The following is a 22,608-nucleotide window of genomic DNA, read 5'->3' on the forward strand; positions in this document are numbered from 1 at the left end:
GCCTATTCTTTCTGTTGTGTATCGCTGCTGCTGTTCCAGTCACTGAGGCGTGTGTTTCTTCCGAAGTAGGCCATGCAGGAGTGTCCCTATGTGTCAGTGGAATCAGAGACACACTGTGTTTATACCACAGGGTTGCTAATGTTACATGCCCTAGCCCCACCCCCCACCCCCCGCGGTTGTACCTCACTGATGTAAAAAAAACAACAACCCTAAAACAACAAACTGAAATAAATAGAATTGAATTTAAGTTTTCATTTTATTACAGTTTGATATTTTTTGTGGCAAAAATATGTATTAGTTAATTTTGTGCTTGTCTTGCTTATCATGACTCAGTTTATTTCAGTTGGTGATGATTTAATTTTTAAAAGGGCACATTTCCCATGGAAATTCTGAAGGACTGGGCAAACCTTCAGAATTTAGGATAGTAACATTGTTAGTTTTTTTCTTCTCCTTGTTTTGCTGAACTAAAATAGTTGTTTATGTGCTTAAGAGCATGAACCTAAATGTACTCAAACCAGAAAATTAAGCTTTTTGTCTACAGTCCACTCTTGCTGTTGCTGTTGTGTGATAGATTTTTATATTTGGTATAATACTGTGGTAGCATATTAATCTCTACAGGGGGGATTTTCCTTTCCTTGCCATTTCTGTCAGGGTCACTGCAGTTTGACCAATAGAAACTCCAGAGCTAGCAGACCTGTGCTCCTTGCACAAAGTTCTTTCAGTTTCCCTTTTTTTAATGTACTCCCCTGTGACTGGTGTTTTATTGGTTACCAGTTTGCATACAGACTGAGATAAGTGTGTGTTTGGGTTCAGGTGAAACTCTACCGGCACATCAGCCCAGACCACCTGCTGCAGGTCTGCTCCAGGATTTGTCCGCTGCTGGAGAGGGAGGTCCCTGCCAGCGTGCCTGGACTCACCAGCCTGCTGGGGGCCGGCAGGCAGAATCTCCTCCGCACCAGCAAGAGTGAGCAGGAAGTATAGCACATGTGCACATCAGTTACTTTAATGTACACACACAGCTGTGGTAGATCTGTGCAGGTTTCTGTGGACTAACAAACCTCATGTAAAGACATTCTTTCATGTGTTTAGGCAAATATAAGTGTGCATGTATATAGGATGGCTCACATATAATCATCGCTGTATAATATGCTCTATGTGCACGTGCAGTGGTGGACAGTCACTAAGTACATTTCCTCAAGTACTGTACTTAAGTACAATTTTGAGGTATCTGTACTTGAGTATTTTCATTTTGTGCTACTTTATACTTTGACTTCACTACATTTTAGAAGCAAATATTGTACTTTTTACTCCACTACATTTATTTTCTAACTTTAGTTACTTTTCAGAACCAAATTAATACAAAAATTACAGTATAATCATATAATCACTTTATTGGTCTCTGGTGGGAAATTCACAAGCTACCCGACAGTAATTCAAATTAAATGCATATAAGCTAGTTAAAACTATCTTCCCCTTTACCAGCTGCAACATTAAATGTGATCTACACATCTACAGTAATGCATCAGCAATTCTAATTCAATAATATGATATACATTAATGTGAAGTGGGCCATTCTGCATAATGAGTACTTTTAGTTTTGGTTTTTTAAAGTATGTTTTTATCCTAATAATTTGTACTTTTACTTAAGTAAGGGATCTGAGTACTTCTCCCACCACTGTGCACACATGTCTTTATGCATCTTTTTTGTGTTCCATCTTTTTCCAGGTTGCAATCATGTTGTGTGGAAAGGCTCGGCACTGGCTGCTCTTCACTGTGGACGACCACCGGAGCCACCTGTTATCTATGGAAGCCCACCTAATATCGGTAAAGAAAAAAATAGCCTTGCATTTTTCAAAACAAAAGATAACATTCAGCCATTTTTACCCTTTGTTTGGGGCTTTGAAATCTATGAGTCTGATTTATTATACTGTAGTGCATCATTGCTTTCCAGGGTCTTCTCTTCTAGAGTTTGACATTATTGAATGGTTTCAGGACCACGGTCTAGTTTTGTGCAGGGAATAAACAGAGTTGTTGCCCATTTTTTATTTTTCTTACTGTCCAGTGGAGACGAGCTACGGCCGTCGACTGAACGGTTCCTACCGTCTGCGGCAGTTGGTGCCTACTGCTGTTTACCAGCATATGAAGATGCACAAGAGGATCCTTGGACACCTGTCATCCGTGTACTGCGTCACCTTTGACAGGACTGGACGACGCATCTTCACGGTAAGGCCTCGGTTTCTGTGCATGTCATGGTGTGATACCTCTGTGTGTAATGACGTTTAAGGAGCTTGTTAAGAGGCTCCATTGACAGCGCTGTGCGATATTGTTGGCTGAGTGTTTGTTTGTATGCTGTGTGTGTGTTTGATTGTTACAAGCTGTCTTTTGCTTACCAGGATGACCAAGCATCTGCATTCCCTGTTGTAACAGTCCTGGTTGGAGGTAATTGCTGTTTACCTCACTGTTGTGGGATGCTTTTACTGAATGAGTCACAGCAACAGCTGAATTCAGCCTGCAGGGGAGAAAATTCACACAACTTTATGATAATGATCATGTTTTGAAGAAGGGAACAAGGGATTCCCTTATGTCAAAAGGAAGAAGCTGACCTTTGCCCTTTGGATGCCCCCTGTGTACATCTGCTGTGCTGACTTCCTTTTCCACATGCTTGTGTTAGACAGACAGCGTGGGCAATGTGTTCAGTATTGAACGAACAATGAGATGATGTTGATTTAATGTTGCCGTCCTTCTGTTAGGATCCTTGACTCAAACATTTCCTGCTGCTATTCACCATTTTGAGCTTTCACTAAAAATGGCTGGCTGCTGAGAAGGAGGGAGGGTTACATTGACTCTCTCTGTCTCTCTCTCTCGCTTTCTTTTTCCTCCCCCCTTCTCTTCTGTGCTGCCCCTCCTTTGTTCCTTTCTCTTTCTGCTCTCTTCTCCCCCCTTCTTCTTGCTATTTCTCATCATAACTGGAGAAAATGTTTCCTCTGAGGCGCTGGCTAAGTGCCAGAATTAAAATTCAGTCTTGGTCCTCTCATTTTCTCCCTCCCTCTCTTTTCTCTCTGCTTGTCTCTCTCTCTGTCTCCTTTCATCACAAGATCATTTTTATTTATATATTTTTTATTTTTGGATCTCTTCAGTCTCTTTACTCAGACTTTGCTGCAGTAGCAGGCAGACTGATTGATAACTGATTAATATGTTTAACCTAAACATTCACTGAGATCATGTGAGCATGTACATATAGGTTTGGTTAAACAATTGACTGGCAAACAGCCATATTGATTTGTGCAATATGACTTTAAAAATGGCTGTGAGCTCATTATCATGGCTATTGGGAAGGACAAATTAGACTGTCTGGTATGGATTGTTTATTCCTGTGACAATATCTAACATAATTTCAAATATATAGCAACAAGGAAAGGTTGTTCAAAGTCTTTAGCTTTTCCAAACTTCAGCATTTCAAGGCTGGGCCTCCTTTAGGTTATCAGATTTTGTCTGTCGTACCACAGCTTTAATTTAACCTTGATCTTTTTCTAACTCACCAAGGGATTGTTTTGATAAGGGCACACAAAGTAACAGCTCCAGTCAGACTCTGTTCTACTGGTGATGGAGCAAGTGTTTGTGATTCATTTGATTAATTCAAAACCTATGCAGATGCTAACATGGCCGTACTTTTAAAATGTTTTGCAGATGTCAAAGTATGGATGATTTGACATGTTCTTTAACTAAGTAACTGGATTCCTGTCAGAGCCTTGTTACAAGTGACTGATTTGGATAGAAAGTTAAATTCTGACAGTTAGTCTTTGTAAACTTATGACATTCTTAAGTCTCTCCTTTTTCTTTCCAGCCATTACAAACTGCACAAACTAGGCTTTACTTGTAATAAAAACGTAATTGCATCACACCCAGTTTTAGCAACATGATACAGGTTACCTGTTGGGTTTTTGATTTTAGAAATTATTTTAGATTCTAATCAAGGCACAGAGGGATTGTTTGTTAATGCTTAATAAATATTCTACTATAAAGGCTTTCTGTCTAGAATGGCCTTTTCGTTAGATGTCCATATAGGATGTCTTGTGAGATTTTTGTGAAGCCTCACCCAGTACATATTAATGTTTGTCTGCAGTTTGAGAATAATCTTTGGTTATTTTTTTAGCTGGAGTGACCAAGGGTCAGAGAGCAGGTCAGTCTATTTCACAGTGGTGTGAAAAGTCGCAGCTCTGAATTGTCTGCATAGTCAGTGGGTTTGTTTGGTACATTCAGTATTTGCTTACCTGCACAATGCAAACCCAAAGTGAATAACCAAATAGCCTAAAGGTAGCAGTTTGAGGAAACACTTAAATGGTTGCAGGAGCCTGGTTTCTCTAATTACCCAAATTTACATGAGTTGTTAAAGGATCATTTTAATGTATAGCTATTCTTTAGTTTGGCCAGTAGGAAACGTTACAAAATAAGAGAACAACATTTGTCAGTACTTACTGTGGTGTAAGTATTGATGTTGGATTTATGTAGTTAATATATTTAATTACGTTTCTCACCACTGACAGCTGAACTGATGTCTGTGTATTGAAATGCAGCTTTACGTCCTACAGGTGCATGTACTAAACTGTCTAAGACATATTCATGCCAACGCAGCAATCTGCTTGTCATCTAGGCAATGCTTACTTTTATTTTGTCCTTAACCTAAGATAATCTAGTAAAAGGTGATTACATGGACGTTGCTGTTTTAATCCTGTTCTTCCCAGGTCATAATCAAATTATTAGCATACATGTAAATGCACTAACAATCTAGTGACTTGTTACATTTTGTCCAGTGTAAGATTATCGATTTCTGTTTTTGCGTGTAGTCTCTCATTCCCTCTTCTGTTTGTGATCCGAGTTTGCCAGTCTGCCGACAGTCTCACTAGGGGCATGCCTCAGAAGCAGACACGCTGGTTCTCAAACAATCTGAAATGCTAGTCTGCAGTCAGGTCTGATAGCCTTGTTAAAGGTGTTCTCTTTTTTTTGCCAGGGCTCAGACGATTGCCTTGTGAAGATCTGGGGGACAGATGACGGGCGTCTGCTGGCAACACTACGTGGCCATGCTGCCGAGATATCTGACATGGCTGTGAGCTATGAGAACACAATGATTGCTGCCGGTTCCTGTGACAAGACTATTAGAGTGTGGTGCTTACAGACCTGTGCCCCTTTGGCTGTCCTGGAAGGACATGCAGCCTCTATCACATCACTACAGGTACCAGGACTGGTCGGGGTGGGGGACAGTTTAAGTATCCCTTGTTAGACTAAAGTTGCAGCCTGGTTGATGTTTCTGTGTATATTTTGCTTGTTGGTTTATGTTATGCCACTAAATATGATGTATTCTGTGTAGAATGGTGGGAGATGAAAATAATATTTTGTTTATGACAAACTGTTGACCACTGCATTTGATTGTAGGTTTTACTTATTAACGTCAAAAACTTGGGGGCAATTGATGACATGACTGGCTGATATCCAGTTGTTGGGGGCTAATTTCACCTGTGTATTAATACACACTTGTAGGATTTATACAGTGAAATGTTTGGCTAGCCTCTATATTAACTCATATACAGTATGTGTATAATTGTCTGTTATAGATGTGTGTACATGTGACTATGTGTTCTAAGCTTGGATTTTAGTTTTGCACCTCTCCCCTACACTGTGGTGGATGTGGGTTAATCACCCAATATTTTTGCTATACTATTAGGAACATCATTTGATTGTTCATAATATGCAGCTGTAACCTCTAATTTGTTGTGTTTGCAGTTTTCTCCTCTTTGTAGTGGGTCCAAGCGTTACCTGTCCTCCACCGGAGCTGACGGCACCATCTGCTTCTGGCAATGGGATGCCCGCACGCTCAAGTTTGGGTGAGAAACACACACACACAGTTCACAAAGTGTCACCTGCACAAGAGCTGTTCCCAACCTTTGAAAGTAAATATTTGTCACACAGTTTAGTAAAAATGTTGTTTCCTTGTCACAGTTCTATCATAGCTTTTGGGGGAGTTATTATCTTGACTATATGTGAAGCACATTGTTTTGGGTAGTACTGATTAAAAACTATCAGAATCACAATCAGCTTTATTAACCAGGTGTGTTGAACACACGAGGAATTTGACTCTGGTACAGCAGCTCTCAATGTGTACGTACATATCCTTATGTAAGGCAGAAATGGGCAAGTAAACAGTATAAGGCTGAGAGAACAGAAAGGAAAGAAAGCAATATGCAAACAAGCAAGAGGAATGTGCATTAGGAAATAAGTTAAAATAAAAATAAGGAACTTAGAGACCTGTATGTTCACACAGTCTAGGTGCATCTATATGTACAAAGAATATTTACAATTATTGCACTGAGGGTTATTGACCAGTCATACTGTCGGGGTTAAGTGTTAATCAGAGTGATGGCCTGGGGCCTTGTGTCTGGTTGTCTTGGCACACAGTGACCTGTAGTGCCGTCCAGAGGGGAGGAGTTCAAACTGAACTACACGTTCTTTATACAATGACTTTTACTGTTTGTACTGCATGTACTGAACATGCCAAGTAATACAATGTGTAAAGGGATCTAAATTCAGCCAACTTGCCCACCTGTAAGATGTACTCTTTTTAAAACATACACACCAGTAAATGCTAATTCAGTGTGCGTCACTGTCTGTTTCTGATTTTGTCTGTGTATTCAGTCAGAGGCCCAGTAAGTTCACAGAGCGCTCCAGACCTGGCGTCCAGATGATCTGCTCCTCCTTCAGCGCAGGTGAACAAAGCTTGCTTTGGTTTTCACACACCACCAGTGGGAAAGCAGGGCTGTGCACAATTATCGCAGATTAACTGAAGAGCCAGCACAGCAGACAGCCACACTCAAGTGGGCCTAGTCAGGAAATACGGAATAAGTGCGCTTCACAGTTATTGATAATGTATTTCTGTTTTGAGATGTAATTGACTATCAACATTTGATAAAATGGCTTGAAAGTTTGCACATAAAATTGCAAAAAATTTGTGCTCACCACAGTTCAAGTGTAATTTAACTTTTTTATATTAGAGTAGTTATTTTAAAGATTAAATTACTGGAATATATGGATTTTGTGAGGATACAGAAATGATTAAAGAAAGGATTTTTAAAGGAATTGCAAATGAATGCCTGTGTGCAATAGCCAAATAAGCAGTATTCTCATTCTGTATGTGTCTAGGTGGTATGTTCCTGGCCACAGGAAGCACTGATCACATCATCAGGGTGTACTACTTTGGTTTAGGCCAGCCAGAGAAGATTTCGGAACTTGAGTCTCATACAGTGAGTCAGCAAACTGCTGGAAACACAAAGTCCACTTGTTTGCTTTTTACTGAAGCTTTCAGTTGCATCTCATTGTCTTCCTCAGAAGATGGAGTTTAATCAGTTGTCATGGAGATGCCCAGAGTTGTTTTCATTCTCCATGACAACTGAGAAACCTCTGTCCGCTGAAGAAGATTTGGAAGATGCAGTTGAAAGTGTTGGAAAAAGCTTGTAAGTTGATTTTGGCGTAATTTTTTGTTGATTTGTTGGTAAGACATAATAGAATTGTTGGGCGGGCAGAGGAAATACTTGTTTTGACTGTTTTCCTATATTTTCTCACCTAGGACAAAGTTGACAGCATCCAGTTTTCACACTGCAGTGACAGGTATGTCTGTGTGTGTGTGTGTGTGTGTGTGTGTGTGTGTGTGTGTGTGTGTGAACTACATAGTTGGTGTAGTTAATTTCTGTGTGCGTTGCTGTTTATTTTAATGGAACCTCAGGGTGTTGTAATGCGACTTGATGGTGTCAGCAGAAACAGCACCGTTACTTACTATTTGATACATGCTCTAATACGCATCCTCTCACACACATACGGCTGAACATATCATGCACTTGCTGAGTGTAAAATTCTGTGCGCCTGTGTGGAGTTAGCAGAAAAACAAGCTCAAATGTAACTCCCCTGGGTCGCTGTAAGCTCAGCAGTGAAGGAGGTAGACTGTCTGTGCAAAGGGGTGGGAGTGGAAGAGATGGAGAAGGGGGGGGGTTGCATGCAATTAGTGTATACTGATGTGTGCAGATGAAAGCCACTGTTGTACTGCTGAAATAGAAGCAAGTGTTAAATTTAAAGCTTAGGTGCTGCATGTGTATGTGTTCTAATTTCTATGTGTATGCGTTGTAGGTTTGTGAGTGGCAGCAGGGATGGTACAGCACGAATCTGGCAGCTGCAGCCTCAGGGCTGGAGGAGCATTCTGCTGGACATGCAGACCAAATTACCCGGGTATGTGTGTGTATGGCTGTCAGTCTGGTTTTCAGCCAGTGCTGTTGTGCTTAGTGCTCAGAGCCGTGGGCTGGGATGATCCTGCGGGCTGTCATGTCATGTCAGTCTAAATGTAAAAAAAAAAAAAATCAATCATATTGTATACAAAAATCCCAAATGTTTAGAATAGGAGGAATTCCTACTGAAAGCTACCATATGCTTTGTTTGAACTCAGACATTTAATTATAAATAGTTAGATGAGACCGAATCCCTTTGTATCAGCAGCAAATTATTTTCTTTTGATTATTTACATGTACATTTATGTATGCAGAGCTGTACGAGGTGCTTCATAATGTACAGTGTATAAATAATTAAGGAAAAGAAAACCTAGAACATTCACACTAGTATAAAATGGGACACAGTGACTGATTACCCAACTTCTCCCAGACAGAATATAGATTTGCTATGGCTATCACAATCAATGGCAGATTGTAAAATAATCTGATTATCTTTAGAAATCTGTAATTTGTTTTTCTAATAAATGCCCTCAAGCATATTATTAACGGTTAACAGTAAAAAGAAAGTCGCAACAAACTGGGGAAGATGTAAATGGGCTTAAGCCTTCAGAATATAAATAAACTGATACTGCTGTCTGAACAGTGTTCCTGCTGCTCTGGAAGTCTGGAAAAGTGCACAAATCTAAGTCAGGAAATCACACAAGACAGTGTTGAAATGTTTTGGTGGTGCTGATTTCCACAGTTTATACATGTAAACAGTAACAGCTGGGGTTGTGAATAATTATCTTAATCTGTAGAAAGATATGGTCTAGCTGTCAGATTGGCTAGCTCCTCAGTAATGAGGAGCTAGCCAACAGAAAAAATGAGGATAATGGATTCAGTTTATCACCAGGAATGCACAGATTCATCTCTTTGGACAGTCATTTAGAAAGAGGATGCTCCTCATATTTCATTCCATTTTAACCATTTTATAGTAAGATTTCTATTTTTACTTGTTAGGTTTGGATGTAAATTAAACAAAGATGACATTAATTAGTCTAACCATCATCCCTTCAGGAAGTACAACCCTCCTCCGCTGGAAGACAAGGTGACCAAGCTGAAGGTTACCATGGTAGCATGGGACCGCCATGACAGCACAGTGATCACAGCTGCCAACAATCTGACACTGAAGGTGTGGAACTCCACCACCGGAAACCTCGTCCATGTCCTGATGGTATGTAGTGATTATTCACACATTAACACAGTGGGCACAATCATGTAAAACCCTTATGGTTTGGTGGCTGAGGCTGAAATCTTGGATGTCACTGTGTACTTGAAGAAAGACTAATACAAGTGACACAACGTTAATGGCCTAAGACTTGTAAAATTACAGGTATGGTTCTTGAAGAAATATTTTTTTTCCTGAGAATCTTAATCTAAATATTCATGTTGTTTTACGACAGGGTCATGAGGATGAGGTGTTTGTTCTCGAGCCACACCCCTTTGACCCAAGAATCCTTTTCTCAGCGGGGCATGATGGGAATTGCATTGTGTGGGACCTGGCCAGAGGAGTCAAGATCCGCTCCTATTTCAACATGGTGAGGCTCAGGACCATCCCGTGCTCCTCTGTGTCTTTCTCTCACTGACTCTCAGTCACTTTCTTTCGACATTCACACTGAAACTACAAGTGTCCAAATCCTGATACTTCATGTCTTATTATGCAGTGAATTAGCAAAAAAAAAGACGAATTAGCAATTTTTTCGGGGGGACTGCATGGATATGTGGTTTTCATTAGAAATATTCTTCTAGTATTTTTGTTATTTTTCACCACACATTCTTTCCCTTTCCCAGTGTCACTTCTTGCACTTTCCTTCCTTTACTGCTTTCACTTTCTGTCTTGCTTGCCTCACCTCTATACCTTCGTTTTCTTTGTCATTAAATGCATTGTGTGTGGCCTTTGGCGTGGATCTAGAGTACAAATCACAACAGCAGGCTTGTGCATATACGTAGCTGTACATGCTCATCTAGCTTGTATCCACTGTTGTACTTCCTGCTTGTTGCTCTCTGGTTACCAATGACAACATTAGCAGTCTTACCATCTCAGAACAAGTGAGTCACTCAGTGAGCTAGTCAGTAGACCAGTGACAGCGGATAGTGTTGTTTAATCACACAAAATGTGTGCCCATGTGAAAAGGCCCAGATTTCACTTTGAAATGTGCTGAATAGTGGCCCCCATGGAGCCAAATGAATACTAAAGCATAATGCACAAGAAGAAAGGAGTCATAAAAGTCATAGAACTGACTTTAGTAATGCCTGTTCCACAGCTACATTTTTTGTATGTTTGCAAACATTTGCTGACATTTCGCTCAGTAACCTGGGGGAGGGGGGGGGTTCTGCCTTGTCTGTTAACGCCATGATTTAATCATTTCTAGTCCGCCAGACTGCTGACAACAGACATGCCTTTCCTGCATACTGTATATTTAACTAGAAGTTCAGTGCTCAAGGTTCATATAAGAGAGACTGTGTGCTATGTGAGTTTAATGCCTTGGCAGAAGAAGAGTCCTTTTTTACTGAATTAGGGACAAAGGGCAAAGAGGCACAAAGAAATTCCAAAGAAATGTTTTCATCTTGTGTTTGAATGGAGCTATTGTGTGATACGGGTTAAAAACCCTAACAGAATAAACTAAAAGCAACAGTCAGTGCAGTTTCTGCAGGTGGTGCTGTGTCTGTTAGTGTGTATCACTCCTCTCACTGTCTATCAAACTCTGTTTTACTGTTGCAGCCATGGTTTTACCTGAAGAAAAAATTGCTTTAATGAAGTGGCTGTTTGCGGGATCATAAAAGTGTTAATTTGATTTATTATTTAAGGAAAAATTGTAGATCAATAGTTAAGTGTCATTCATGTGGCCTGTTGAACAGAGCATTTGATCTGCATTAACTTTATCCATACCATACAACTGCTGCAGCTGCCTTGAATTCCTCCAGGTAGCACAATACCATAGTTTACCATGTGCACTTATTTCCATATCTCCGTCTCTTTCTGTGGATAGATCGAGGGCCAAGGGCATGGAGCGTTATTTGACTGCAAATGTAGTCCAGATGGACAGCATTTTGCAGCTACAGACTCCCATGGACACCTGCTCATCTTTGGCTTTGGCTCTAACAGCAAATACGACAAGGTAAAGCAACAGGATCACTTTTATTGTTTGCACACAAAGCAATGCCTGACATTTAACAACATCTCATGTAATTGAATGTTATCAGTAATAACAAATGCCTGTCATTTCGCTCCCTCAGATCTGATCAAACCACAATGATGTCTTAGCTTTTAGTGCAACTCTTTTTTTCCACCTCTGCTTCAGATAGCGGACCAGATGTTCTTTCATACTGACTACCGGCCACTTATCCGGGATGCTAACAATTATGTGCTGGATGAGCAAACGCAACAGGCACCACACCTGATGCCCCCACCCTTCCTGGTGGATGTGGATGGAAACCCCCACCCTCCTAGATACCAGCGGCTGGTTCCTGGCAGGCAGGGCTGCAGAGATGAGCAGCTGATCCCACAGATGGGGGTCACGTCATCAGGTACACGGGCTGAAATGAACCTCTTCATTGTGATCTGGGGTCATGAAGTCTGTGGTAGTTGAATTCAGCTCTTGTCTGCTTGTACGCTCTGATCTTTTCCTGGAGGGCTCATCAGAACCCATCCATCAGCTGATCAGAGACACTTTTGTCAAGTTGATCAACCCATTACTTGAGACAAATGCTCTCAGCCTTCACATGTGTTTAACAGGCTTTCAAGGAAATTTCACTAATATTGGCAATTAAAACCAGAATGAAGCAGTTTAAGATGTTGGCAGGGTGTTCTTTATAAATATAAGGCCTGTTGAATTTCAACTTTATTTCATTTAATCAGAATCTTTCTCTTTTGCTTTTTAAATCTCTTTCTCTTGCTCCATTCCTTTCTGTGTCAGGCCTGAACCAAGTTGTGAGTGAGCAGGCAGTGGACGGTCCCAGTCCTCTGGATACTATGATCATGAGGCTGCAGCAGGAACAGGACCAAAGACTGGGAACAAATGATGCTGCTGCAAACTCCAGGGCCAGTAGAGGTAGGACCAAGGAAGGTCAACTCGCTGTAGTATGGGCAGCTTTGCAGTGTGGGTAGTATTTCAGTGTGGTTCACAGGCTATTAGGTGGTTGTGCTTGGAAGACATATTGGAGACATATTGAAAGAATGAATGAATATATGATGTCAGTTCAGTTTTTTTGAAGTGACTTAAATATACTCACTGTTTAAACACGGTGGAACTTGTATGTTGCTAAACTCTATTTACTGTCTATTTGAAGCAGGTTAAAACAAGCTGGGAATTATTTGCAGATACTGTTTTAGGCCAGCTATGATGAATGTGTGTAATTAACTGTGTGAAAATTCCACAATACGTTTGTAATAACTGCTTATTTATCACTGTCACAATAATTACTTTCTAACCTTTAGTTTGTAATAATTTTGTTGTGGAACAAAAAAGATTTTTCATTTATGCAACATACATAATAACCAGTTACTCAAAATAAGCATTTTGGGCAACTGAGTGAGAATTACTCAAGAAACAGTTCAATAAAACATCCGCATCTCAGAGACTTGATAAATATAAAGAAGTGATTCTGTCTGACACATGAGTGTTGGGGAGATACATGCTCTTCAGTCAGCTAATCATTTACTAAAGAAAGCATACAGTTGATCAAAGTCACCCATGTGTCTGCAGTAACACAATCATGAGTGTCTTTGTTGTGTGCTTCGTAGATTCCATTAGGTTTTACAGCACGCTGATCAAATTACCTCAATAAGTGACTCTCCCTGTTAATTAGAATCATGGCTTCATTGCTTTCATTTGCCTTTTTTTTGTATCTCTCACTTTTGTATTGATACAATTAGTCAATTAAGTGATCAGAAAAAAAATTATTGGTAGCTCTTTTGTGAAATTCCTAATGGTTCTAATCTTTTTTTCAAGTAAAAATACCAAATATTCACTGGTTTCAGTTTTTCAGATGTGATGATTTGCTTCTTTTATTTGTTTTATTTGCAGTGTTGGGGAAATTACTTCACACTGGAAGAAGTTAAACTACAGCAAAGCTACTCTAGAGAGAAACGCCGTTTAGTAAATTAAAGTTACTTAGAAAAAAGCAGTTCTAACTACTTTGTAAATAAGTGATCAAACTGACAAAGTACGTGATACAAAACTATAACATAGTAAAAAAAACTTACATGCCAGCAAAAATGTCACTCAGTTGAGTTTATAAAGCAATCCTATCTGAGCTTTTCATAATGATATAATGTTTTTCTTGTTAACAAATTTGGATTTTGCATATACACACTGGTTTCTTGTGTTACTTGTCAGTTTTGCAACAGCTGACTTGTGCAAACTTTACCAAAACAGTCTTGAACCTTATAGAGTGTAAATTTAGACAACATGAAGAGCTTGAACACTGGTCTAAATGGGTCCATCTTTTACTACTTCTCAGAGCAGAATCTTTTGTTTATATGACACATGAGGAGTCTCAGTGTTCTTATCCAAAAGGTAGTTTGGTGTTAGAGAAGCAAATGAAAAATGATTCCTTTCCTTTCATGGCTCAAAATGATTTGTAGTTGCAGTAGTTGAATACACAAAAAATGGCAAAAATGTCATTTAACTACTTCAGTCATTACACAAATATGAATGTAGTTTTACTACCAGCAAGCTAATGCAAAAGGCAGATAAACTACTAGTTTAGTGACATGTAGTTCGCTACTCCCCAGCACGGCTTATGGGGTAGTTAATTAAATGTCTTTGGGTTTTCAACTGTTAGTCTGACAAAACAAGAAATCTGAAGACATTTTAACTAGTTCTTATGGACTTTAAAATGATTAATCATTAATTAAAAATAATTGTTAGTTGCATTCATGGACTACACTACTGTTATGGTAGCCCCCCTCACTAGGAGGGTGAGGGAGGACTGAGGTTGGACTCAAGTGTGCAGACCCAGGTACTAGGGGGAAAAACATGACGGTAGCAGGTAAATAAAGTGAACACAAAGTATCAAAAGAACATAACATGGGAAGGTACGGTACTTGGATATGTATGATATGTAGTGTAGTGTAAATTAGTGTAGCTTGTAGGTAGAGTCAAGCCAAAACGCACAGTGTCTGTCAGCGTAGCATTCTACCAACATGTACATTCTGCGTTACTATGTTAATGTTCCGGCCAAGACGGAGCGTCTGCCAGAGGTTTATATAAGGAGGCGAAGGTAATCATCGGGATGCACCCCAGCTGTGTGCATCGACTACAACTCACAGAGCCCAAAGTGCTGCACAGATATAAGGATAACTATACACTAAAACAATACTAAAACAGAGAAAATGCTACTAAACAATACCCTACTGTCTTTCTCTTTGACATCTCAGGCTCGGTGGGTTCGCCCACAGAGGTGCATTCCCCACCCAACGTGGGCCTGCGTCGCAGCGGGCAGATCGAGGGTGTGCGGCAGATGCACAGCAACGCCCCACGCAGCCAGATGGCCACAGAGCGAGACCTGGTGGCCTGGAGCCGCAGGGTGCTGGTCCCTGAGCTGGAGGATGCCTCTGTCAGGTATAACACGCTCACAGTTACATATAATGTTTGCATTAGCAATTTTAGACTTAAGAGGTTAGAATGTCAAAGCCGCAAAGTTTATTACTTTGTTTTGGAAATGATAGCTTTAATGCACAATATGATCTGTGTGTGTGTTTATTGTGCAGGAGACAGGTGAACTGGCGAGAGGCTAAAGGGGAGGAGGAGATCAATATTTATCAGTCAGAGAGGAGGAGACGAACCATCCACTCTCTGCCCAAGGAGAGCAGGGTTAGCACACACACACACACACACACACACACACACTCAGACATGATTGTTTTACAATACTTTCCATGTGAACGTAATGATTTTCGTCCTCTAAATATACTTATATTGATGACCTAACAGCTCTTAAACAGAGAACTTCACTGTAATTCTGATGAAGTTCTACTGTTTTGCATTTCTATTTCCTGCCTCTGGTCCCTGATTCTTATTCTGGGAGCAGCTGTAATATCATCTTCTGTCCTTCACATTAATCACTGTATTCTTTGTTGTTGCAGGTTCATCCAACATCAGAATGTGTAGTTGACGAAGGGAGGAGGAGCCAGGGTAATCACGGCTATCACACTCGTGCTGCTATGGAGGAGACGAGTCACCAGAGTGCTGAGGCTGCAGATGATGATGAAAGCAACTCAGAGGTACTGTTACAGTACTACTGCTGCCTTGTGTTGGATTTCATTTTATATATCATGGAGAAGCCATGTGGTAAATCCTTCTTGAAACTCATCTAAAACATAGATGACTTTGCCCTCAAAAACAGACCTACGATAGCTTTTGTTGAACCTCCCCTTTAGCCTCTTGCTAGTCTTGAAGTTCTATTCCAACAGTTTTCATTCAGATGGTAAAATCTTTTGGTCATATTTTTTTGGAACTTGAGAAATGTCATATTTCTAATTTGTGCTTATCTCATTTGTCATAACTTGTTTTGTTACTCCAATTTCAGTCCAGCTGATGTGATGAAGACTTCAGACTTTATTAGCATATTGACCTTTTACTGCCCACTGGTTTGCCCTTAGGGCTTAAGCACTATGTAGAACAGTTATGGACTGTTAGTCTCCTATATTTCATTTTCCAAGAGAGGACAGCCATAAAAATAATCCAGGCACAACGCATGGAAGAGGATGCAGCAAAAAAACCTAAAATATAGTGTGTTCCAGTGTTATCTCTTTGAATTGCCTTTGTGTATGAGTATGTGCTATATAAATAAACTTGCATTGCCTTGTTTTTATCCATAGCAGAAGTCTAGTTAGCTGATACAAGCACACCAAACACAAATGTGACTGTGATAACTAAACTTTTGTTTTTATTATACAGTGCCTTTCTAACGCCTTTCCTTTTCATTGATTCTGTTTGTTTTTTTGTTCGTCTTTATGCCCATTAGAGTGCTAACATAAAATGGTGCTTGTTCCAGGGAGAGGTGGAGGTACGGCAAATCAATGGACACTCGTCAGAAGAGGAGAAGGATGAGGAAGAAAAAGAGCCCTGGCCAGATGACCACAGTAGTTCAAGGTGGGACATGTATTAACTATACAGGGTTCCTACAGACCCTTAAAAAATTTTACATTTGATTTTTAAAATTTAAGGTAATAGAACGTCTTAAAAAGTCTTAAAGTTTTACTTATAAGAGGTTTTACATTTTTTCTGTTTAGGCCTTGAAAAGTCTTAAACTGGATTTTAAAAAATGTGCTGCAACCCTGCTATAGTATATATACAAGTCAACACAAAAACACACGCAGTTGATCTTGTCTCTGTTATGTATTTGCAGTGACTACTCCAGTGATTACTCTGATTGGACAGCGGATGCGGGGATCAACCTTGAACCACCCAAGAAGAGTGTTAAAGTGAAAAAGAAGAGCAGCAGCTCTGAGGAGGATGGAGAAAAGAAGAGGGACGGGAAGAAAGAAAGAAAGAAAGACAAACCGGACAAAGACGGCGCATTACCAAAGAAGAAGAAGCCAAAGGAGAAGAGGAAGGTTTGTCATTAGTTATGACCAAAATTCTGTTTTCTTCCTTGTAGCTACAGGAAAAATTACAAGTGCAGTAATGATATGATACAAAGGTATTACCTATCGGCCATTTGCACAGATTTTCGAAGACTTATTTCTTATTTTTTGTGATGTAAATGAAATCTTTCAAAGACTTTAGAAAGGTGATCTTACAAAAGCTGCAAGAGGAGTAGTGCGTTCATACTTTGATTGACAGCTGTGCGCTCCCTCCCCTGACTTTAGCCTTCTCTCATTGGTTAAAAGGGCAGAGCTTTCTAAAAACCTCAGAAGGGAATATAATTACAACATTGCCAGACATTGAGACATTGAAAGCACCTCTCCAGATTAAGATATCATTTGAACTGTATTTCAACTAAACAATATATTAGAAAAGAAATGTCATACTGTGCCTTAAAGTTCATTTAGGGATGCACAATAAACGAGATCAGGAATGTGTTGCATCACGTGACGAGTTGTAGACCGGAAGACAAGACTGATTCAAAAACAGATCCAACATATTTGACATTGTGTAAGATATTCTGTGCCCCCCTGCAACTATTTTTCAAATGTTGTGCTGCTTGCACTGTACACCTAGTGCCGAATAGCAGTTGAGATGGAAATTAATCACTTTACGTTTACTAGTTGTGGTTATTAGTTAACACATCTTAGCAAGGAAAATGGATTACTTTGTTTGATGTAAGGGATCTCACTGCTAATGGAAACACAGCGGAATCATTGTCACATGAGACTGTGATCGCACAATTAACAACTTGCAAACTAACTACTAAGTATAGGCCCTTCTAAATATGCAAGATTGTTCACATTTGGAAAAGAGAAGAAAAAGTTATGTATGCAAAAATCTAAATTCTTGAAACAACTGTAAGCGTTTATGTGTTTTGTTGTGTTGGCTCTCAGAGGACTGAGTTTCAGGAGGAAGGGCTAACTCTGGAAGAATGGCTTCCCTCTGCCTGGATTACAGACACGGTCCCCCGGAGATGTCCCTACATACCCCAGATGGGAGATGAGGTACACGCCCCCCTGTTTATGTTACAGTGTCCTCACCACATGTGCACCACGTGTCTGTGCATACCAAAACACAGGCTCATGTTTTACATAGCAGCAAGACTGGACAACAAGTCTGCAGCCATACTAGTGACCCCTTGAGGCTGTAATGCTCATTCCATCCTTGACAACAGTAAAATAAACTTAAAATAGCTTTGTACTGTGTTGTGTATATATATCTAGGGTCAAGAATTGAATCAGAAAAATGTACAAGATGCAGTTAAAATTGCCACGTTTGGTTTTATATTTGAAATGTGTGTAAAAGTGTATGTGTATGTGTTCAGGTATACTACTTCAGACAGGGCCATGAAGCCTACGTGGAGATGGCCAAACAGAAAAAGATTTACAGCATCAATCCTAAGAAGCAGCCGTGGCACAAGATGGAGCTTCGGGTAAGGAACGGTGTGAGAAAGATGGATTTAAGACTCTCTGAAGAGAGATGTTGCTCCTTTATATCTAGAGATTTGGATTGTCTCTTAATTTGTGTGCTCACAAATATCATAGTAGAGCCATGCAATGAGCTTTTAAAGCTGCCCAAGTGATTTTCTCATCTTCTGACTTCTCTGATAAATACATCTCATGCCAGATCCTGTTTTACAATCTAACATGACATTTTGGGGCTGTAATGTTTCCAGTGGCATTTTTTTTAGGGGCACTGAATCTTCAGAAGGGCCACAGCAATAGACATGAAAAAATGATGTACAGTCTTCCCAAGAACAGGCAGAAATTCTTAGAAGGTGGAACCTACAATGATATCCTTATTCACTGGTTTTATTGTTGTCAGCTCAGCGTGCACACACGCACACAAAAAACACAGACTTTTTATTGCAAACCTCGCAGTGTAGTGGTGTTTCTTCTTTATTACAGAATCCTGTCTAGTTTTACTTTGAGGTGGACTGGAAATGGCCTTCCACTAAAAGAAAAATGTTTGCTGAGTACAAAGTTTCATCCCTTTATCTAAAACTGTCCCTGAAAGCCTTCAGATACTTAAAAGCAACAGCTTATAGGATTCCATTCTTACCTGGAATATTTTTTAATTTCCTTTCAATGTATGGAGGCAGAAATAGCAATTTATGTGCAGACAGAAAACCGTGATGCATTTTAGACATCTATCTGAATGCGTTGCCTATATTGTGTATAATGCAATAGAAGCGGGACAATAAATCGATTTGGCAATATATTGTGACATTTTGATACACTGGCACCAAATTTCGATTTCTTTCAAGAAAAACGTGCAGATATGTGTCTCGCCTGAATCTATAAGAGCAGCAGTATTTGCTAAATGTCAGACCAGGTCTAGCCATAGTAGTATTTCTATGTTTGCATAAAATAAATTGGGCAAGTCCTAATATGTGCTTTAGGTTTTCAGAGGTTTTTTTGCTAATTGACCATAAAATGTCAGCTGTGAAGCTGTGACTATTTTTATTTAAAGAAAATTCTTGTTGGAAAGCAATGAAATATGTGCATCTCAGAAACCAAGTACAGTAAGTGTACCTAAGTTCTCAAAAGTGACCATGCTTTTTGAGTTTTTTTTCTGGTTAAATTTAACTCAGTACGCCGATTTGAGTTGCTATGACTGATAAATCAGATGTGATCCTTCACTACATATTTCAGCAAGCTTTTTTCAGGTTTATGGCTATTTGGCTTCTGTGTATGCACATTAGTTTGACATTGTTTCTATTCCATAAAATTGATGTACTGTTAATAAATAATGTATATCTGACAGTTTTTGAAAAAAAACAAAAACTTTTTTTTTATTTGCAGTTATCATAGATTATTGCTGGAGTTGTGAAATGTCATTGTCATGGGCAAAATATTGTGACAGTATCATATCGTGAGTTAACCTGCGATTCCCACCCCTATAATGCAGACTCATGAGATGAGTTGTGTTCATTTACGCTATTTGTTCTTGTATTTGTGGTGTTCAGGAACAGGAATTGATGAAGATAGTTGGCATCAAGTATGAGGTGGGCTTGCCCACACTGTGCTGTCTGAAGCTTTCCTTCCTGGACCCTGATACAGGCAAACTGACAGGAGGATCCTTCTCTATGAAGTAAGCATCTCACTGTCATCACACAACAGCATCACACAGTCAAAGCAGTACTGAACATGAACCTGTGGTAGCACAGTCGTGTAAAGCTGCAATGCATATCAAACATTTCTCAACTTTGATGACATGTTGACACTTGTTATAATGTGTCTTATCCCAGACTTAGTTAATTTTTCCTGTTCTCACACTCATTTTCACTTTTTTCCCCAACAGTATGCAGATTTTCAGTGCTGAGTGTGAAACTATTCTCCTGAGTAATCTAGTCTAAGTTTCTTCTTTAAATGAGATCTCATCTTGACAAGAAAAAACAGGACCCGTAAAACATTTGATCCAATAATCCTGACGGACACTATAAAATAAAGGCTGTTTGAGGGTTGTAAACTATTGTGCTGCATATTTTGTGTCTGCCAAGAAGGTTGTTAAAAATGTTCTGTCATTGTTTTTGGACATTATTGGACTTAATTTATCTTTTTTTTGTCATGTTGCAGATACCATGACATGCCAGATGTAATAGACTTCCTGGTGTTGCGGCAGCAGTTTGATAATGCCAGAAAGAGGCAGTGGAGTATAGGTCAGCCTGTCCTGTCTTGGTTTCTGCCTTAGTCAGGCTCACTCGAAACATAAGCTGAATTTTTAATCAATATCAAATGTCTGATAAATACATGACATATTTTTCAGCCTTACTCAGTTCATGAAGTTAACTGTTTTCTTAAAAGTATCTAAACTTTCTGTGACGTGTATAGGCGATAGGTTTCGGTCAGTGATTGACGACGCCTGGTGGTTTGGGACCATTGAGAGCCAGGAGCCCTACCAGCCCACGTATCCTGACAGTCTGTTCCAGTGCTACAATGTCTGGTATGACCACAGCTTGGGCTTACTGTATTTGCAGTAGGGTTGTAGACCTAATCACTTTCAAAATGCAGTTTCAGTCAAAGCTCTATACAATCCCATTGTTACACAATGAATCTGTTACATTTGCTTTAGCAAGAAGATTCTTTGCATCAAACCTGGTGCTTCTAATTTCTCCTTAAGCTGCATCAACAAATGAAATGACTGAATAACAACACAGGCAGAACTGAAAATAGAGTCAAAGAAACCTCGCTGCTGCTGGTGGTGGGGAGGAGCAGGAAGTAGAGTGAAGTGTTACATTGTCTGTTTTTAGATTCAAGGCGATAGTGACTAAGTGATATACCTCACAAATGATATTTTGTGCAGCACTGCAGGTTAATGCCAGAAATATATATGCCAGAAAACTCCTTGAAACGACATAATAAAAATCAGTATGATTAAACTATGTCATGATAAATACACTATCACTAAAGTGCACTTTTATTAATGCACAGCTGGTCTCTGTGTACAAGGGGTGTCTTAGTGAATACAGAGGTTGAATGAGTTTGCGAGCCGGCTTGCCACCTAACACAGACAGAATAAGGAATTTCAAATAGAGTCATTACAATTGTTTACGCATAACAGGAAGTTGTTATCTTAGACAAACTCCAGTCTCATGTAGACAAATGGCTCCTTTTGATTATACACCTCCTCTCTCAGTACTCATTGACTGCACAAACACCTCATCACCTGAATCATTCATGAAACTCAATAGAACGATCCAGGTGTTTGGAATTGATATTTACAAACTAACCCTGTGCTTTGTTTTGTATTGTCTGATGTTAACTGTCATCAGTATTCCAGTATGAAACATTAATAAGCATGAACTTGTTAGAGAATGACATTTGCTTTACACTCAGGAAGACGAACATGATTGCTTACAACACTGCACAGCACCTATATAAAATACAAAGGAAATGACAAACACAACAATGTGATGATTCATATCAACATTGTTTCCCTTTCAGCTGGGATAATGGAGATACGGAGAAGATGAGTCCTTGGGATATGGAGCCCATCCCTGATGATGGTCAGTATCTAAAATCCACCCACACTTTGACACACACAAACACTCAAACTCTTTTCAAAGTAAAATTCAGTTTGTTTTTTTTTACACATTCAAGATTTGACAGTCTTCTCTCTATAGCCACGTTCCCTGACGAGCTGGGCACAAGTGTCCCCCTGATGGAACAAGAGCAGAAGGAGCTGCTGTACATCCCTCTGGATGGGGAATGGGGCTGCCACACACGTGCAGAGGAGTGTGAACGCATCATCAAAGCCATCAACCAGCTCTGCACACTCGGTAATGACATCATCATGCATCTGTGGAAATAACAGTCCACTTGTCATGTAACCAGGGAAGTAAAATTAAGCCCACCAGGGCACATTTCCAGTAAAGTGGTGGCAGCATGACTCTACCCAGCAAATCACCACTCTGAGCTCATCAGCAAGAGCCCAGGAGGGCCAGGGATCATATGTTAAGAGAAATAAGTACCTAACATGTTGAGATAGATGTTTACTTGAATCTCCTTTAATGTTTGCATGAGTGCAGTCAACCCATTGGAAGAAAGCTGGTCTGATTGTTCCCTCTAGTGAGAGTTTTGGGAAAAACACACAAGCAGCAACATCCTGCCACTTAATCCTTCTAGATCTCTCCCTGATACTCCCACGCTTCATGCTGCAGTTGGCTTAGAGGGCAGGGCTTATATTAACTCTTTAAGGTGCATTAG

The 22,608-nt window shown here is 39.8% G+C and overlaps 1 protein-coding gene across 1 annotated transcript in view; it reads left to right on the forward strand.

Moving 5' to 3' along the window:
• phip (PHIP subunit of CUL4-Ring ligase complex) overlaps positions 1-22,608 on the forward strand; it is a 34,961-nt gene that overhangs the window by 2,647 nt on the left and 9,706 nt on the right. The window contains exons 5-30 of the mRNA XM_020603698.1: positions 814-964; positions 1,726-1,824; positions 2,063-2,223; positions 5,009-5,230; positions 5,779-5,879; positions 6,688-6,758; positions 7,192-7,292; positions 7,616-7,656; positions 8,170-8,268; positions 9,321-9,477; positions 9,707-9,841; positions 11,294-11,422; positions 11,606-11,831; positions 12,221-12,355; positions 14,686-14,869; positions 15,019-15,121; positions 15,394-15,531; positions 16,305-16,402; positions 16,659-16,866; positions 17,794-17,904; positions 18,225-18,332; positions 19,869-19,993; positions 20,479-20,561; positions 20,734-20,845; positions 21,847-21,908; positions 22,026-22,181. Of these exons, the coding sequence (XP_020459354.1) occupies positions 814-964; positions 1,726-1,824; positions 2,063-2,223; positions 5,009-5,230; positions 5,779-5,879; positions 6,688-6,758; positions 7,192-7,292; positions 7,616-7,656; positions 8,170-8,268; positions 9,321-9,477; positions 9,707-9,841; positions 11,294-11,422; positions 11,606-11,831; positions 12,221-12,355; positions 14,686-14,869; positions 15,019-15,121; positions 15,394-15,531; positions 16,305-16,402; positions 16,659-16,866; positions 17,794-17,904; positions 18,225-18,332; positions 19,869-19,993; positions 20,479-20,561; positions 20,734-20,845; positions 21,847-21,908; positions 22,026-22,181 (3,316 nt within the window). The remainder of the gene's footprint in view (positions 1-813; positions 965-1,725; positions 1,825-2,062; positions 2,224-5,008; positions 5,231-5,778; positions 5,880-6,687; positions 6,759-7,191; positions 7,293-7,615; positions 7,657-8,169; positions 8,269-9,320; positions 9,478-9,706; positions 9,842-11,293; positions 11,423-11,605; positions 11,832-12,220; positions 12,356-14,685; positions 14,870-15,018; positions 15,122-15,393; positions 15,532-16,304; positions 16,403-16,658; positions 16,867-17,793; positions 17,905-18,224; positions 18,333-19,868; positions 19,994-20,478; positions 20,562-20,733; positions 20,846-21,846; positions 21,909-22,025; positions 22,182-22,608) is intronic.

Source organism: Monopterus albus, unplaced genomic scaffold (genome assembly GCF_001952655.1).
Source record: "Monopterus albus unplaced genomic scaffold, M_albus_1.0 scaffold62.1, whole genome shotgun sequence".
Lineage (NCBI taxonomy): Eukaryota > Metazoa > Chordata > Actinopteri > Synbranchiformes > Synbranchidae > Monopterus > Monopterus albus.